The sequence below is a fragment of the Eschscholzia californica genome, unplaced genomic scaffold, assembly GCF_041429995.1.
Source record: "Eschscholzia californica isolate CP2 unplaced genomic scaffold, dmEscCali1.0.p SCAF_1, whole genome shotgun sequence".
Lineage (NCBI taxonomy): Eukaryota > Viridiplantae > Streptophyta > Magnoliopsida > Ranunculales > Papaveraceae > Eschscholzia > Eschscholzia californica.
In genome coordinates this window covers 24,001,099-24,019,579 of record NW_028238198.1, presented here as the reverse complement: position 1 = coordinate 24,019,579, position 18,481 = coordinate 24,001,099, and the positions used below count along the sequence as shown (strand labels likewise).

The following is an 18,481-nucleotide window of genomic DNA, read 5'->3' as shown; positions in this document are numbered from 1 at the left end:
GACGGTTCTCCGGCAACAAGGCGGTGATTCTTTTATAAGTTTTACTGTAATATTTTGTCGACCTCTAGGGTCTTTTCATTCTCGATCTTTAGGATCTTTTGTCTAGGGTCTTTTGTTTTGAGTCAGTATCGAGTCAATTTCTGTTCCTTTATGAGGCACTCTATATTCGTAAGTTCTATGAACTTTACTTATATAACTCTCATGAAGTTGAAGAGAGAAATAAGAATTATACCATGTATCTTTGTGTTGTTCACTTATGAATGAAATTATGGTTTACTCAAAAAAAAATTACCAATTTAAATCTAATTGTTTGGCCAATTATAATGTTTCAAAGTAAGAGATGTAGTTTAGTTGGCAAATATTTTGTTCCTCAACCATGAAGTCACGAGTTCAACATGTCCGAGTGTCAATTTTTTTTGTTTTGAATGACAGTGTCAATTTTTTGTTTATAAATGTTTTTCATTGAACAAATGTAGTTCAACGTATATGATTAATACTTGTAAATATTTGAAATAAAAGAATCAAACATCTTGGATTCACCTAAGACATATTCTTTTTTATCTAACTTAGTTCACTTTGAAGTTATCAGAAATGGAGCCTCAAAATTTTCCCGAACAAACCTTCAAAATTCTTGGGCACGCCACTGTGTAAAGTTGCCATTTTTCTTTAAGATGGAGATGATATGTATATATATATATAGTTCAATTGGTTTAGCTTATGCGGTTTCAGAATCCCAAATCGAAATTGGGTTCAGTTAATCGATTTCTCAACCGAGTCGATTCACACATTGTTCGGTTCGGCTTAAAAACCATACAGTTCGTTTCAACCAAATTCGGGCGGCTTGGTTTGGTGAACCGTTGCTCACCGCTACAATTACCTTTTTTTTTTTGGAAATGAAATACAATCTATATTAACTATTACATGGCATTGATACATCATCAAGACGTGATAAGCACGATAACCCCCTATGCTGAATACGATAAAAACTCAATAACATACTAAAGAGCCTACAACCCAACAAACTAATAATTATATTTTTTTAATAATCCAAATTCAATACTCATACTCCACCTCCTGTGATAACAATCGAATCTGGGACCTTCAAAGTTTTAGAGTTTGTGCCAACACTAGCAACCAGCTGGGCAACCGATGGTTAGACCCTCCAATTACCTATTAAAAGAGGAGTAATTCTTAGTTAAGCTTTCCTTCTTAGGGTAAGTAAAAGAAAACCCCATCATTTTTACTAAAAGGCGCCCTTTAATGCCAAAAGAGTGGGGACAGTTTCCCACTCAGACCAATCGGCATGAAACCTTTTGAAGTGGGGTTAAGGGAAATCAACGGTTGAGAATCAGAGGAAGTAAGAATCTCGAACCTTCATAAAAAAATGGATCTTCTTTTTAACCAGCAAATTTAAACGTCTGATTAACCAGAAAGATCAATCTAACATTCTTGTTCAAACTTCTCTCAAGGTTAGTTCAATTTCTCTTTCTTTCTCTCTCTAGGGTTTCTTCTGGATAATTGATTCGACTAATTTGGTTTATGAGAACTTTTAATTTTTAGCTCGTTTCCTCTTATGTGTTTATTAGGTCATTTAAATCAATGTTAGAATCACATAACCAAATCAAAAACCCTTCTTTTCATTACATTTTTTTGGGGGATTTATTCATCAATTGTTGGTGGATTTTGAATGAGTTTTAATTGGGGATTTAAACAGAAAAAAGGGTTAGATAATTTCCTTATGTTAATCTTTTTATATTGTTTAGCCTAATTTCTTTATGAATTAGGGTTTAGGAATATGAATTCTTGAATTTTTTTTTATATAGCATCATGAGGATGTTAATTTCTATTCAAAAAGTTGTCTTTCTCTCTTATTGTTGGTCTTATTAATCTAGGGTTTTGTATTTGTAATGGTATGGTACAGAATACAGATTAAATTTGAGAGTGTAAGATGGATAGTGGGTTTGGGGAATCAAGCAATAATCCTCCAAAAAATGCTTCTTTCTCAAGCAACGACGAAAACGAAGCTAGCGATTTTGAATGCAATATTTGTTTTGAGTTAGCTCAAGAACCAATCTTGACTCTATGTGGTCATCTTTTCTGTTGGCCTTGTCTTTACAAATGGTTACATATATTTTCACATTCACAAGAATGTCCGGTTTGTAAAGCCCTCGTCGTGGAGGAAAAATTGGTTCCTCTTTTCGGTAGAGGAAGGCCAAGTACTGATCCTAGATCAAAAGCAATTCCTGGAATCAATATACCTAATCGTCCGACAGGACAACGACCAGAGACCGCCCCTCGTCATGGAATGAACCAACATTTTCCTCCCCATGGTTTTGGATTTACGGGTGGATTTTCGCCAATGGGAACAACTCAAAGGTTTGGAAATTTCACATTATCTGCAGCTTTTGGTGGTTGGATTCCATCCTTGTTTAATATTCAGGTCAATGGGTTCCCGTTTGCTACTTCTTATGGAGCAGCTGCTGGGTTTCCTCCTGGTTTTTCTTCATTCCATGGTGGTCATGGAAATAGGTTTTCGCAACATCGGCCTACGAATCAAGACCATCAGGCTGATTCTCTGTTGACGATTCTCTCACTAGTTGTTGTGTTTGTGATCCTTGCACTTCTATTTGCATAGGCAAATGTCCTGCTGAACTCTAATTGAAGATGAAATTCAAGGTTTGTCTGTCTCATAGTTGTATATCCGTAACCCTTTTATTTTATTTATACAAATTGTTTTGAAAGAATCATAAGATGAATGTGTTTACATACTTTACTACTTTTAGTTTATATATAGTAATCGGTAAGCAATATTTGCAACGTGTTTCCGAAAGAACATTGTGCCCTGATCTGGTTTTTAATCTTATATATTGTCACTGTTTCTGTAGTTGCGTATCACCTTTTCTTCCTTTCTTCTCTTGGACTCATTGCATGCTTACAGTTTTACGTAACTTAGGTCGAAGAAGGTGCATTACAGGTGTATAGGTCGAAGAAAGTGAATCGTATGACGATTCTATTGTTTCTTGAGCAAGACGTTTAACACTTACAAAAATAGAACTTCTAGGCTAAAACTGCGAGTGGCCTCAACCGTTGGCTCGGGTTAAGATCTGGCTCCAAAATCAAACAACGTAGCATGTTTCAAAAAACCCTAAATTCTATTTGTTTCATCCCTCGTTGCAGTGGTTGAACTAACAGTCTAACATCAAGTAGGGAAAATTCCAACACTACGAATTTTTTTTTTCCTTTTTTTGTTGTTGTTGAAATAGAGACCTAATACCAAGAAATAAGATTATGATAGTTATACAAACGATAGATAGATGGAGGAATATAAGATCATGTGCATCTTTGTTTATGTTTCCTTGCCCATTTAGCCCATCGAATTGCTGATGCTATTTTGCCTTAATTTCATTTTCCTCTATCTATCTGGCTCTAGTTTGGACCATTTTTGCTGCAATGAATTTCGTCTGAAAATCGTGGACAATTATGCCTATAGCAAAAGTTGTTAAAGGTAATTCTTAAAACGGTTAAAGGCAATGTGTGTATAGGAGCAATGCCTCAGTCAATGTTTAACCTAACGGTAGATCTTTTTGGCTACGCCGTTATGTGTACACAAAGATGACTTGGAATATATATAGGTCACATACAGAATATATATAGGTCACACACCTGTCACAGGCCGTTATGTGTACACAAAGATGACTTGGAATATATATAGGTCACATACGGAATATATATGTCTTATGGTATGTTTATATAAGGGGCACGCCTCTTGTTATCTAGATTTTTGTTTTTGTATATTGACTACAATGGTCATTACAGAGGCATTGATACATCGATGCGATGTGATAAACACGATAACTACTGAATTTCTAACGGCCTAAAGTCCGACGAAATTAAATGACCTAAAAGCCCATAGAAACTACTTTATTTATACCTAAGTTCAATATTCTTGGATTTGCACCTCCATAAGATCGAAACGGGAACCTCCGCATTGCGGAGTAGATGTTTTACCAACTGGGCAACCAATTGTTGGCTCTTGTTATCTATTTATATTGATTATTTGTTAAGGAAATTTAGGATCGTTGTATTTTCTTTGTCCGAATCTCATTCATCTAAGTGTAATTTGGTTTGGCCAAGGATGTTATTATCACTTAAAGATGCTGCATTTTAGATGATAGACCCAAATGGCCATATATAAAAGTACACAATCATCTAATGAGAATCATTACATAATAGGAAGTGCTTGCTACAACTTTATTTTAGCCTTTTATGTTGTTCAAGCAAACATACACGATGAGTTTACAGTAAGGCACAAGCAGGAATGATGTCGGCCTCTGCCAGCCGAAGCCCAAGAAAATGATGCGAGTGAAGATCAATAACTACTAGTAGTGTTAGTGTTATCCGTATCCGATATGTGTTGTAATCCTTTATCACAATAACATTGATTACTCTGGCATGGGCCGCCTCGACCGCAGTAACTTTTCCCACTACCACACCAACCAGATCTGCTGCAACATCGACCCGGGTTGCAGCAAGAACCTGGAAAATATTGACCACATCTAGAATCCGATCTTTCCGCTCGTAGAAATGTCATGATGGTCGAGTTTCTAATATCAGTTTCCATATCAATTTCAGCCTCAGGCTCCGGCTCGAACTTGGACTCGGGCTCGGCTCCTGATTCGGTCACAGTCTCTATCCAATTTGCGTTACAAGGACATTGACTCTGGCAGTTTCCGTTGCCGCAGTATAAAGGGCCGCCCCCACAGTAACCGTATATACTACAACAACGACCCGGTGAGCAGCAAGAATTAGGATCTATCTTACCACATCTAGGTTCTCCTAGTCGTCCTTGAAGCTGCTCAGCTACTTCTTGGATAGTAATGGTAGAGCTCAACTTCATTGTTATCTCATCTCCTTTTATTCGTGCTGAAACACCTTCAAATACAAAAGATGAGATCATGAAACACAACAAAACCATTAGGAAACAGGAAGATGATGATGTTCTCATTTTGTTAATTACTCCTTCACTAAAAACACTATAATTCTAAGGGTCATATATAGTATAACATTTTGGGAAAACAAGATTTCAAATATTATTTTTTATTGCAACTTGAGATCAAATACTGTTGTGGATAAGTTCTAAAAATTGTACTTTATAGGCTGGGTTTTTTAATTAGTAGTGATAGTTTGCCCCTATAATTTAAGGACCACAAATAAGAAGTAGACGGTCAGATTTAGCCCAACTCTTAAGAGGGAACTATAGGTGTCGAAATCCATCCGCCTCGAAAGACCATTTGTGTTTTTAAATTCTCACATAACTTCTTTATTTGGAAAGATTGTATACCTTTTGTTTGTAGTTTTCGTATAAATCATGAATGTCAATAATTCTTATATATTTAATCTTATAATAGATGGGAATAAAAAATAGCACAAGACCTGCAAAAACATTGAATGAAGGAAAGCCATCAACCCTGGCACATAAAATAAAATGAGTGAACTCCACCCAACTTGCAAAAGATGCTGCTAGCATATGCCCTACTTTTACCTTCTCTTGCTCTTATTATAGGCAACTTCTTGGGCATGTCTATCAGAGTTTGATGTTTGTGTTAACAATATGATAGGAAAACCAAAAATGCAGTATATATAAAAGATGAAGTTTAGTTATTGGATAATTTTATAAGATGAGTTTTAGTTGCATATATTTGGGTTTTGTTGTGTTTTCTTTGTCTAATTAATCTGTTTAATCCGAGTTCAACTATTTTGGCAAGGACATTTTAGATAATAGACCCAAAAATCACCATACACTAATAAAGTAACCGATCATCTAACGAGAATATATCATTATATATGTTGTAGGAAGTACACCAACTTAGCTTGCAACAACTTTATTTTAGCTTTTTATGTTGTTCAAGCAAATATAAACGACGAGTTTAGTAATGCACAAGCAGGAACGAGGTCGGTCTATGCCAGCCGAAGCCCAAGTAGATTATGCGAGTGAAGATCAATAACTATTAGTAGTTGATATTCGTATCCGTGAAGTGTTGTATTGCATTATCACAATAACATTGATTACTCTGGCATCTGCCGCCTTTACCGCAGTAACTAGGCCCACTACCACACCAACCAGATCTGCTGCAGCATCGACCCGGGTTGCAACAAGAACCTGGAAAGTATTGACCACATCTAGAATCCGATCTTTCCCCTCCCTGAAGTATCATGGTTGTCGAGTTTCTAGTATCAGTTTCTATAACAATTTTACCCCGAGGCTCTGCCGTGAACTTGGACACGGTCTTGGGTTCGGGTTCTGATTCACTCATGGTGTCTATCCAATTTGCGTTACAAGGACATTGACTTTGGCAATTGCCATTGCCGCAATATAGAGGGCCACCCCCACAGTAACCGTATATACTACAACAACGGCCCGGTGAGCAGCAAGAATTAGGGTCAGATGTACCACATCTAGGTTCTCCTAGTCCTCCCTGAAGCTGCTTAGCTACTTCTTGGACAGTAATGGTAGAGCTCAACTTTGTTATCTCATCGCCTCTTATTCGTGCTGAAACACCTTCAAATACAAAAAATGAGATCATGAAACACAACAAAACCACTAGGAATAACGATGATGAAGAAGATGATGTTCTCATTTTGTTAATTACTCCTTTGCTCAAAACACCATATTTAAAGGGTTATATATAGGATTTTGGGAAGATATAATTTCAAAAAAAAAAAATTATTTGCAACTTCAGATCAAATTCGGTTATGAATAAGTTACAAAGATAGTACTTTATAAACAACTTGCCTTTTTTCATTAGTTGTGATATTGTGCCCCAAACTTGGAGAGCAAAATCAAACTGGACTGTCAAATTTTACCTTACTCATCAAAAGAGAGCGAAAGAAGTGGCGAAATCTAGCCGCCCGAAAGATAACATGTTTTTAAATTCTCACACTATTTCTATAATGGGAAAGATCCAATCATCCAATACTCTGTTTAGAACAAAAAAAATCATATTCACAATTGAGATTATTGCAAGTACAAATAACTAATTCTTATATTTATTAAATATATTATACTGCCTTTTCGGTTTTCCTATGGTTATTGTTAACACAAACATCAAACCTGGACAGAAATGCCCTGCCCATAATCAGAGGAAAAGAAGCAAAAGTAGTTATATTGCCTACCTTCTTTGACAATTTGTTTGCAATCTTTTGCAAGTTGGGTGGAGTTCACTCATTGTTTTTATATACCATGGGTAATGGCTTTCAGTCATTCAATGTTTTTGCAGGTTTTGTGACATTTTTATATAGTGTATAGCTTATTTATTTTAGAGTTAATTCCATGGCCCCCTACTTTGTGACCAGCTTCTTTTATGGCCCTCTTTTTTTCGTAAATTCAAATATGGCCCCCTATTTTCACGTAAATGTCATTACTACCCTTCTTAAATCTAAATATAAAACATTAAAAAAAAATTATTTCCACCTCACCCCTCTCTCTCCAAGGCATCTCTCCCTACACCTCACCACTCTCTCTCCACCTCATCTCTCCCTACACCTCACCCCTCTCTCTCTCTCTCCAACTCACCTCTCTCTCTCCAACTCACCCCTTTCTTCTCCGGCAAGGTGGTCGGCCGGCCGCCTTCAAACCAAAAAAAAAAAAAAATCTCTCTCTCTAAAATTTTTTATTTTTATTTTTTAAATCTCTCCACTCTCTCTCTCTAAAACTCCGGCGAAGGGGGTTTCCCTTCGCCGGAGGATCTGTTCACGAACAGATCTGTTGATTTTGAGAAAAAGATTAAATCCAAACAAACCTAGCTTGTTGATTTTGAGAACACCCATGAGTTGATTTTGGTATTTCATTGGATTAGATAGCTCAAATTGATTGATAATATACAGCATTGTTGCAGAAGCTAGTATAGATGGAAGATAACAGAGGAATCTAAAATCTGAAATTGAAAAAAGGTAGAGTTTTTAGAATCTAATAACTTGTTCTGTTTCTAAATCTGAAACTTTATGAAGACATTAATGGTGTATTTACCTGCAATTAGAGAGATAAGTAGATGTTCACATCTCTGCATAAACACCCAATGAAGATGATTCTTTAAACCTAGCCTTCTTATGATATGATCAAGAAATGAAAGTGGAGTTACAGGATTCATTTTCCAATCAAGACTAGAAAGAATCAAAAGTTCCATCTTTTGTATTGTTTTTGCTTCAAAAACATATTTTGTCTCTTCAATCTACAAAATCAAACAAACCCAGATCGGTTAGTAAGATAAACTAAAAAACCCATGTTTCAAAAAAATCAGATTATTGATTAAATCATGAGAAAAATGATAACCTACTTGTAAATCTAAGAGAAGTGGAACTTGGGTTTCTTCAACTTTGGCAGCTAAAGAAACACAAGCAACAGAAACAAGTTGGGTCATCCATGGTTTATCTTTATGAAAATGATGAACATTTGATATGAATCTATCAAAGAAATTAACAGAAAGAACAGAAGTAAGAGAAGAAAACCCATAATGGGTATTAACCCTTAACATCCATTCAATAGAATCACGACGAGCTATTAAAAGATTTGGATCATCAGATTTAAGTTTTTTAATAAGGGATTGATATGGTTATAAAATCAACAAGGTTTGTGTTGACCCATCTATTCACAGCTCTGTTCACGAACAGAGACCTGTTCACGAACAGATCCTTTGGCGAAGGGAAACCCCCTTCGCCGGAGTTTTAGAGAGAGAGATTTAAATAAAATAAAAAAATTTAGAGAGAGAGACGAGAGAGAAATATTTTTTTTTTAGGTTTGAAGGTGGCCGGCCGGAAAATTTTCCGGCCGACCACCTTGCTGGAGAAGAAAGGGGTGAGTTGGAGAGAGAGAGAGGTGAGTTGGAGAGAGAGAGAAGTGAGTTGGAGAGAGAGAGAGAGGTGAATTGGAGAGAGAGAAAGAGGGGTGAGGTGTAGGGAGAGATGAGGTGGAGAGAGAGAGGTGAGGTGGAAATAAATTTTTTTTTAATTTTTTAAATTTAGAATTAAGAAGGGCAGTAATGACATTTACCTGAAAATATGGGGCTATATTTGAATTTACGAAAAAAAGGGGGCTATAAAAGAAGCTGGTCACAAAGTAGGGGGCCATATAGGAATTAACTCTTTATTTTATTTTAAAAAAATGACCAATTTATTATAAGAATTAAATATATATAAGCAACGGCGGAGCCAGGATCCAAACTTATGTCTGGCTAGCATGCAAAAGAAAAAACTGGAATAAAGACGTTGAACCCAAGATAGATTTTGTAGATGAAGTCATGGGCGGAGCTACATGGAGACTAACCCTGGTTGCAACTAGGGTTAGTTTTCTGAATATCTATATTAGAAGGAAGAAAGTGTCAAAGAAAGTCAGGGTTAGTTTTCTAAATATCTATATGAGAAGATAGTATTTGTCAAAGAAAGTTGATTGACTCTTGTCTCTGGATGTGTACGTCCTAAGTCACAAGTTCGGATCCCCCCATCCGCATTTTTCTTTTCGTTACCTTTTTTCCTTACTTTCTTAGGTCATGCTAAAAGAGAAATCTTAGAGAAGGTCATTTTGCCAGATGAAAATACTCATTTTGTCGCCAACACAATGTATATTTTTCAACTTAAAGTTTATAGGTTGTTTGGGTGGAAATATAAAGTTTTTGGCAATTTACAGAACAATATTTGTATATGAAAAACATACTTAAGCAGATGAAAACCACATTTTGCTTCAAACAAAATAGATAAATTTCAATTATATTTGTTAACAAAATAACATTGTTTGTTAGTGAAAAAATATCAAAAAAATTTCCATTTTCGATTTGCAATCTTGTATAAATTGAATTCGCAATCTGGTATAAATTTAGGCTCTCCAACCACATCAACCATGCGGCCTCCCATTGACTTCCCTTTGTCTTTTTAGTTTGAGTTTATTCCTATATGGCCCCCTACTTTGTGAGCAGCTTCCTTTATGGCCCCCAAATTTCTGTAAATTCAAATATGGCCCCCTATTTTCATGGAAATGTCATAACTACCCTTCCCATTAATATATTTTCAAAATAAAATAAAAAACAAAAACCTAAATTCCACCTCACTTCCCTCTCCACCACTCATCTCTCTCCACGTCACCTCTCTCTCTCTCTCCAAGTCAGCACTCTCATGAAGGTCGCCGGCCGGAAAATTTTCCGGCCGGCAACCTTCAAACTTAAAAAAAAAAAAAAAAAAAAAAAATTCACTCACCTCTCTCTCTCTCTCTCTCTAAGTCAGCACTATCATGAAGGTCGCCGGCCGGAAAATTTTCCGGCCGGCGACCTTCAAACTTAAAAAAAAAAAAAATTTTTTTTTTTTTTTTTCACTCATCTCTCTCTAAAAATTCCGGCGAAGGGGGTTTCCCTTCGCCGGAATCTGGTCTGTTCTGTTGAAGAACAGATCGGTCTGTTCTTCAACAGAACAGACCAGAATAGGTTTGTTGAAGAACAGACCAGATTCCGGCGAAGGGAAACCCCCTTCGCCGGAATTTTTAGAGAGAGAGAGAGATGAGTGAAAAAAAAAAAATTTTTTTTTTTTTTTTTAGTTTGAAGGTCGCCGGCCGGCGACCTTCATGATAGTGCTGACTTAGAGAGAGAGAGAGAGAGGTGAGTGAAAATTTTTTTTTTTTTTTTTTTTTTTTAAGTTTGAAGGTTGCCGGCTTTCCGGCCGGCGACCTTCATGAGAGTGCTGACTTGGAGAGAGAGGTGAGTTGGAGAGAGAGGTGACGTGGAGAGAGATGAGTGGTGGAGAGGGAAGTGAGGTGGAATTTAGTTTTTTGTTTTTTATTTTATTTTGAAAATATATTAATGGGAAGGGTAGTTATGACATTTCCATGAAAATAGGGGGTCATATTTGAATTTACAGAAATTTGGGGGTCATAAAGGAAGCTGGTCACAAAGTAGGGGGCCATATAGGAATTAACTCTTTTAGTTTTTAGAACTTCTTCCAGCAATTCGTAGAAGAAAAATTGATTTAGATCTCTGAAATCAACATTATCCAATCAACAATTGATATTATTTATCTACCAAAATAGGAAATGTCTGATAAAACACATATATTGTTTCTACTAATAAACTTTGATTTTCGCTTTTTGATATTTTTACTGGATAATAACACATCATTTTGCTTAAAAAATTTTGTTACGTATTACAAAATATATTTTTTAATAGATAATGACACATCAAATTGCACATTATTATGAGTGGAAATCTCGTTTTGTACATCACAATATGAAAAATCATAATACAAAACATAATATAACACAACATGTTTATGAACAGAAAATATATGAAATGGATGATACAAAATGTATTTTATAGTAAACAATTTGTGAAATGGTACAGACGCTGAAACATAAGTTTGAAGATGAAACCTAAAAAAACGAAGATGATGAAACATAACCTTGAAGATGAAACGGTACAAACGAAAGCATAAAGAAAACAAGAAGATGAAGCTTCGAGATTCTCCAGAGCTTATCATGAGCATTACCAAATCTTAATAAAACATTACCAACCAAACCGTTAATTGAGCTTGAAGATGAAGAAGAAGCTTGAAGATGTAGATGATGAATCATTCATGACGTTTTGTTTCTGACTTTTAGAGTCTCGATTGTGCTTTACAATTTGTTTTATGAACCTTCAAAAATGTATGGTGAGGAAACAAGAAATATTGAAAGATTTAAAAAGAGAGAGGGAGTGAGATGCTTCATCTGGATTTCTAGAGAGAGAACTGAGATGAAGTATGAATTTTGTTGGATGAAGTACGCGTTTTGGTGTGTGGGATGGATTGATGTATCAATGTCATCCAAATGTAATTACCTTTGGAGTACAAAAAAAGTAAATCACAATATGTAAGAAAGCTCATAAAATGATAGGATGAAAAACACCATACAAAAGAATCAAACACAAACTAACTTGCTCGGTACAACTTTATTCGTATTTTTATTTGCGCTGTTCAAGCTTCAGTACACAAAAAGTGTACTGTAAAACACAAAAAGAGATGTTCTGAAGGTGCCATTCTTTTTTTGCTAAAGTCAAACAAAATTCCCCCTCATAAAACCCAAAGTGGAAGGTGCCATTAGAATTTCCCAAACACAAGTAGAGCCGTAGAGGTGAGAAGTGAACCGGGCCTGGACCTGTGAGCTGCAATTAGTTTAAGCAGAGGAAGATGATTCGTAAGTTTTCGTTACGAGTGGGCCTGAACAATAGCATTGACTCTGGCATCTACCGGCGCCACAGTAATCGGGCCCGCTTCCACACCAACCTGAAGTGCTGCAACATCGGCCATACGAGCAACAAGAATTTGGAAAGAACCTACCACACCTATAATCATTTCTTGCCATGAGTTCTTGACCATCTTCTTGCTGAAATGTGATGGAGGTTGAGTTTCCAATCTCAGTTTCCATCTCCATCTCAATCTCAGCTGCAGCCTCAATCTCAATCTCAGACACAATCCTAGGCATGGGCTCGGGATCGTCCATGGGCAAGACCCCATTGTTTTGACAAGGACATTGACTCTGGCAGTTGCCCTTGCCACAATAGTCGAACCCACTTCCACACCAACCGAACTTACTGCAACATCGACCCGGTGAACAACAGGAATTGGGATCGGACTTACCACATCTAGGTTCTCCTAGTCCTCCTTGAAGCTGCTCAGCTACGTCCTTCACCGAAATGACTGAGCTCAACTTCTCCGTCATGTAATCGCCTTTTACTCGTGCAGAAACACCCTCTAATACGAAAGATAAGAACATGAAACACAACAAAACTAGTAATAGAAATGACGATGATGAAAATGAGATCCTCATTTTGTTCATCACTGATAAACTTAAAAATTAAATGTGTGATTAAGTAGTACAAATGAAAGGGTTATATATAGTTTTCTTTATGGAGATTTTGATTTGAGAAAACTTTTTACTTGCAACTTGATATAAGATACTGTTTCGGATAAGATCTAAAAATATTAACTTATGAAAAGTTTAGTTTTAATATATTATTATGATGATACACGCATTATTGCAAAAGGTTAAGACTTTGTTAGCTGGTTGTCTGATATAAATCATGAAGTCTAAGGAATAATCGTGTTTTTTTAGTATAGGGTTACTTTCTGGATTATTATTTGATTTAGATCTGATCTGATGTCTTATAAACTTATCAAATAATAAATACGACAATAAATTTAGTAAGAAAAAATAAAGTGGGACAGGTTGTGTCCTTGTTTGTAAAATAATAGGATAAATAAAAGCCATCGCCCATTTCTTTTTTGTTGAGGAGAAAAGTCATCACCCATAGTATATAAGAAACACATAAAAAAGTTCAGTTAGTTGAACTTGCCCCTAGAAATAATATGTAATTAAATTTAGTTTTTTTTTTGTTGAGAGACTTTATTTTTTTTAGTTAGTAATTGAAATTACCCCTTTCACTGTTATATTCCATCACAAATCAATTGATTCTATCAAATACGAAAAAAATATCCGTTGGAAGCAAACACCCTTGGCTTATTTATTCACTTAATATAGGGGTGGCCAAAGGACCGGGTCGACTCGGAAACAGATAGGCACGACCCGTTTGGGAGGCTGGTAAACACGACATGGCACAAGCCATGTCATGCTGTGGTGACCCGTCAAGGATTTGGTGAGGCAAAGCGTGGCGGGCCTGGGATTTGGGTTCCCAAAACCCTTCAACCCCACGTCCCCACCCCCTTACAAATGACAATGCAGCCCCTCAAGGCACATCTCGTACTTAACCCGCCACGCAGGACCCGTAAGAAACGGGTGATACTAAATAAAATTAATAACTAACACTTCAGAGTAGTTCAACAAAAAAAAAAAACAACTAACACTTCAGAGTGTGTAAAAGATATACCACTTCAAAATCAAATTCACAGTCTATTCATGCTAACGAACTTATCATGTCATGAATTTAAAAAGCATATAGTTGAATACGTATTTATCATGTCACAAATATAAAAAGCATATAGTTGCATACGAATTAAGAGTTAAGACACACAGTTTAAGATGATCTAAGGTCCAAGAACTCACCAAAATTATTAGAAGTCAAACTGATTGTTAATCAGCACCCTGAGTCATGGCAAGTATCATCACCATTCACCAGCAATATCATCCTAGAACGATATAATAATGCAGTCCTCCACCTACCCCTTTTGTGACCTTCATCTTGCATCCTGTGACCCTAGAGTAACATGAAGTGCTTCATCTCACTTGAGGCCTAAAATGAAATCAAAATGGTGGCCTCATCTGAGTAAAATTTTCCAAATAACAACTATTAGTTGAGATAAATTCACAATACATAAATGAAAAGCAGAGCCATATTCTAATTCCTTACGATAGAAACTTATAACGCTTACCTCTGAACTACAGCTGACAGAAGAGAGATTTTGTGGGGGACTTCATGCTGAATATTTAGAAGACGATATACAAGAACGAGCTGCAGTTCACTTTTAACCAACGCAGGCATCTGATTTTTCAGGTCAGAAATCCTATTCAGAACAACTAATAGTTCCAATTATATGCTCCAAATAACCAGAAACTAAATAACTTTAAATAATGGCAACTCACAGTTGGCAGAGACAAAATTGTTGGTGTGCGAAAGAGCAGCCGTGTAGTTGTTGGATTAGAAACCAGAACAAGAATGCCAAATTCTTTTGGTGAAATGATTTCAGCATAACTAGCACTGAGGAAAGCTAACCCGGACATAATTTTCTGGATAAAAGCAAAATACTAACCTTAATACTGTTGAGAAAAACTGGCATGAACTTCTGTCAACTGGAAAAGCAAACTATACCTCAGTTCATACATGAGAAAAATAGTCAATGGATAGCCTTGTGGCACCAATGCCCCTGACAACGCTGGCCCAAAAGCCGCAAGTAGGTAAACCTCCAAGTACAGTGATCCAATGTCCAGATGATGAACACAAGTCGTCTTCGTTTCCGATGAGCAATGGACATAAACGACACATTGCAGCACAACTGGCTCCATCAACAATTTAACAGAATAACTCAGTAGCAGGTGGAAGTTGACTGACATTGTTAACTCACGAAGCATTGATCAACATACAGCTTCGGACATATTATAGGCATTCATATTTCCCCCATCACATAATGGTTCTAGAAGACCCATATCTGTATGAGAAATAATGTCAGCAGATAGACCCTTAGCATTTATCTCGTCATAAAGCTGGGAAATCTGCCTCCGACACTTTATGTGACCTTGAACTAATGTAGAATATGTCACAATATTAGGGGCTACACCTGCCGCAGACATTTGATTCAAAATTTCCACTGACGAACTTATATCCCCTTGGTTGCACAAACCACTAATCAAAGAGGAATATGTAACAACAGAAGGAGCGATGCCTTCTTGAATCATTTTATCTTTCAACTTAAGTCCATCAATGATATTCCCAGCCTTGCAGTACCCATTAATCAATATATTATATGTTGTAGCATTAGGAGCCAATTCTTTCAGTTTTAGCTTATAAAAGAGGTTAACTGCCCTATCTAGGTTTCCAGACTTGCACAACCCATTTATAAGAGCATTATATGTGATAATGTTTGGAATAACATGCTTTTTTAACATCTCATCTCTCATGTCAAAGGCTTCTTTCACGTTGCCTTCAGCCGAATGACCATGGATGAGGGTACAGTATGTAAAGTTATCAGGGACAAATCCTCTAATCAGTAAAGATGAGAAAAGCTTTCTTGCATCCTTTACCCTCCTTGATTTGCAAAGCCCAGCAATAGCAATATTGTACAGAATGTTGTTGGGAAGAATATCTTTAGTTGCTGTTTGATCGAGGGATTCAGCGATTATCTGAAAATCAAGATCTCCTGAAGAAGGGTTAGTAAATTTCTCTAAACGTTCAATGCCCGAGAAAAGATTGATATCAACAATCTTCTGCAACAACAAATTTGCTTCATCAATCCTTCCAAGCCTATATAGACTACTGATAAGTGTGCTGCAGATAACTATATTGGGTGTGAAACCATTTCTGGTCATTTCTATATAAGTACTATAAGCTTTATCTAACATTTTCTCTTTGCACCAACCAGCAATGAGAGCTCCGTATGTCACGATATTAGGTGTTAATCCATGTGCACGCATCTGGACCAGGATATCATTAACTTGATCGAGCCTCTTTGATTTAAATAGCCCACTAATAATAGAATTATACATTTCAAGAGATGATTGAAATCCTTTCTTTTCCACTTTCTCCTTAATTTCAAAAGCTTTATCAATATCTCCAACTTTACAGTATGCAGCACCAAGAGTTCTATAGGTTATATCATCAGGTGCACAACCCAACTCCTTCATCTTCCGGAATATCTCCTCCGCTTCAACAGTTTTTCCCAACTTACATAACCCGTTGATCATCGTATTAAAGGTAATCTGACTCTTAGTTAAACCCCTCGCAAGGATGTCTTTCCATAACTTTAGAGCCCTTTCAAAGTTCCCAGCCTTAAGAAGACCATCCAATAAAGTGCTGAAGCTTATCTCATTAGGAATGACTCCTCTCTTCAACATCAGATGCCAAAAGTCCAAAGCATCATCAAGAGCACCAGCACGACATAGACCTTTCAGAAGTGTATTGTATGTGATAACAGTTGGCAGAGTTCCTTTCTGAAGCATCTCGCTAGAAAGCTCAAATGCCTTACTAATATGACCTTCTCTGCAATATCCGTTGACGAGAGTGTTGTAACTATAAGTGTCTGGCTTTAAATTCCACAACTTCATATTAAGAAATATACGCTCAGCTTCATTTAGTTGTTCAGATTTGCAATAACCCTTTATGAGAGAATTGCATATAAATAGGTTAACATCTAATCCAGCACTCAACATCTCATCTCGAACCCTAATAGCATCATCCATTTTACCACTTCGACAATACCCGTCAACCAAAGCACCATAAGAAACTTCATCAGCAACCAATGAGTACTCATTCATAGTTAGTAATACCTTCTCTGCTTCGCCCATCTCACCTTTTCTGCAGTAACCTTTAATAAACAACGTATAAGTAATGAGATTACATGGAATTTCTCTTTCAGACATCCAATTTAACACTCCTCGTGCAGCCTCCATATCACCAATGCCAACATATCCATTAACCAAAGTATTATATGTCACTACATTTGGTTCATAACCTAGAAATTCCATTTCTTTTACAATATCTACAGCTTTATCCACTCTAAAGTCCTTACAATACGCGTTAACCATAATTGTGAAAGTAAAAACATCTGGTAGTATCCCACCTCTAATCATCTGCTCATAAACATGAATAGCTACACGGTGTTTATCTCTCTTAACTAATTTACTTAAGAGACTGTTACAAGATCTCAAACTAGGTTTACACCCACACTTCCCCATATTATCAAACACAAGCAAGGCATTCTCTGTCAACCCTTTCTCTGCATATACTTTCAAAAGCATATCGAAAACAACAGGAGCAAAAGAAAATTCCTTATAAACCCTAACTAATTCATCAAAAACTAAAGAAACAGAAGAACAAAATTCCAACTTTTTACTATTCCCAATCCCAACTAGTTGATTTAAATAACTTCTAGCTTCATTATACATTTGAGCTCTTGACAAAATATGAACTATCTTACAGTATGATTTAACATTAGGTCTAAATTTTTGCTGCTTAGAAGCCAATTGAAAAAATGACAAACAAGCGTTTGGATTAAACCTCAGTTTACGAAGAACAGAGTCAAGGATTTCATCAGAATAATCGAAGTAGAGTTTATTGATAGCGTTAAATCGTTGAAGAACTAAGATTCGACAGAGTCTATCAACTAATTCGGATTCAGATAGTTTGTATTCGTGTCTAGGTTTCCATTTGATAATGCCTCCGGTCGATTTGGATGATTGATAACGGAGAATCTGAGAGAAGATGAGATAAGAAGGAGAATTTGAAGAAGATGAGTGAGAGTACCTGAGCATCTCAACAAATTATTGATTTATTCAGGCGAACCGATCATAATCGTCGGCCATGAAATCTTCAAGTTTGAGCAGGAAATTTTTACAGTCTATTTCCCCGTAAGGACGGAAACATAAAATGTTCACTCAAAAATGCTTATTAGGTTTCCACTAAAGGGAAACTATAAAAGGCACACACTTCTCAGTTGCCCTCCCCTCCCCTACTGGGAAGCAAAAAAGTTTCCCCAGATAGAAAATTTAGGCGAAAAAAATAAATGAGTTAATTCCTATATGACCCCCTACTTGAGGAGAGAGAGAGTCCCGATGACGTCACCTGGCGATTTTTTCCTCCCTCTTCTTTCAACCTAACCCTAAATCTCACCCCAAACTTCATCAAATCAAGCTCAATCCCCCACAACCAGTAAGGATAGAAACATAATTTATCGTCATCAAACTTCCATTTCATCAATCCCTCACAATCAGGTCTCTTTCAACCACGGTAATTTATGATCTAGA

General features: G+C 36.5%; 3 protein-coding genes across 10 annotated transcripts; 1 reads left to right on the top strand and 2 right to left on the bottom strand.

Moving 5' to 3' along the window:
- The first annotated feature begins 1,291 nt into the window (after nt 1-1,291).
- LOC147565296 (uncharacterized) lies at nt 1,292-2,884 on the top strand. Its single transcript, XM_086651780.1, has 2 exons — nt 1,292-1,469; nt 1,922-2,884. The coding sequence occupies exon 2, from the start codon at nt 1,949-1,951 to the stop codon at nt 2,633-2,635; it is 687 nt and encodes a 228-aa protein (XP_086507906.1). The 5' UTR covers nt 1,292-1,469; nt 1,922-1,948; the 3' UTR covers nt 2,636-2,884.
- A 2,935-nt stretch (nt 2,885-5,819) lies between these two features.
- Nucleotides 5,820-8,591, bottom strand: LOC147565295 (cyclin-D3-1-like; the record flags this gene model as incomplete). Its single annotated transcript, XM_086651779.1, has 4 exons — nt 5,820-6,550; nt 7,800-7,934; nt 8,027-8,228; nt 8,334-8,591. Coding segments are annotated over 4 exons (1,137 nt in total), but the record flags the coding sequence as incomplete, so codon positions are not given.
- Nucleotides 8,592-11,945: 3,354 nt separating this feature from the next.
- On the bottom strand, nt 11,946-18,229 carry LOC147565294 (Pentatricopeptide repeat (PPR) superfamily protein). 8 transcript variants are annotated; one of them, XM_086651771.1, is made up of 5 exons: nt 14,835-18,229; nt 14,609-14,752; nt 14,398-14,507; nt 14,072-14,258; nt 11,946-12,762 (listed from the first exon to the last, which is right to left on the bottom strand). In XM_086651771.1, exon 1 carries the CDS (start codon nt 17,987-17,989, stop codon nt 15,098-15,100), a length of 2,892 nt encoding a protein of 963 aa, XP_086507897.1. In that variant the 5' UTR covers nt 17,990-18,229; the 3' UTR covers nt 11,946-12,762; nt 14,072-14,258; nt 14,398-14,507; nt 14,609-14,752; nt 14,835-15,097. The 8 variants fall into 8 exon arrangements, with proteins under 8 accessions (XP_086507897.1, XP_086507899.1, XP_086507898.1 ...); XM_086651773.1 differs by having other exon boundaries at nt 14,398-14,529; nt 14,835-18,213; XM_086651772.1 differs by having other exon boundaries at nt 14,847-18,182.
- Nucleotides 18,230-18,481: the final 252 nt, after the last annotated feature.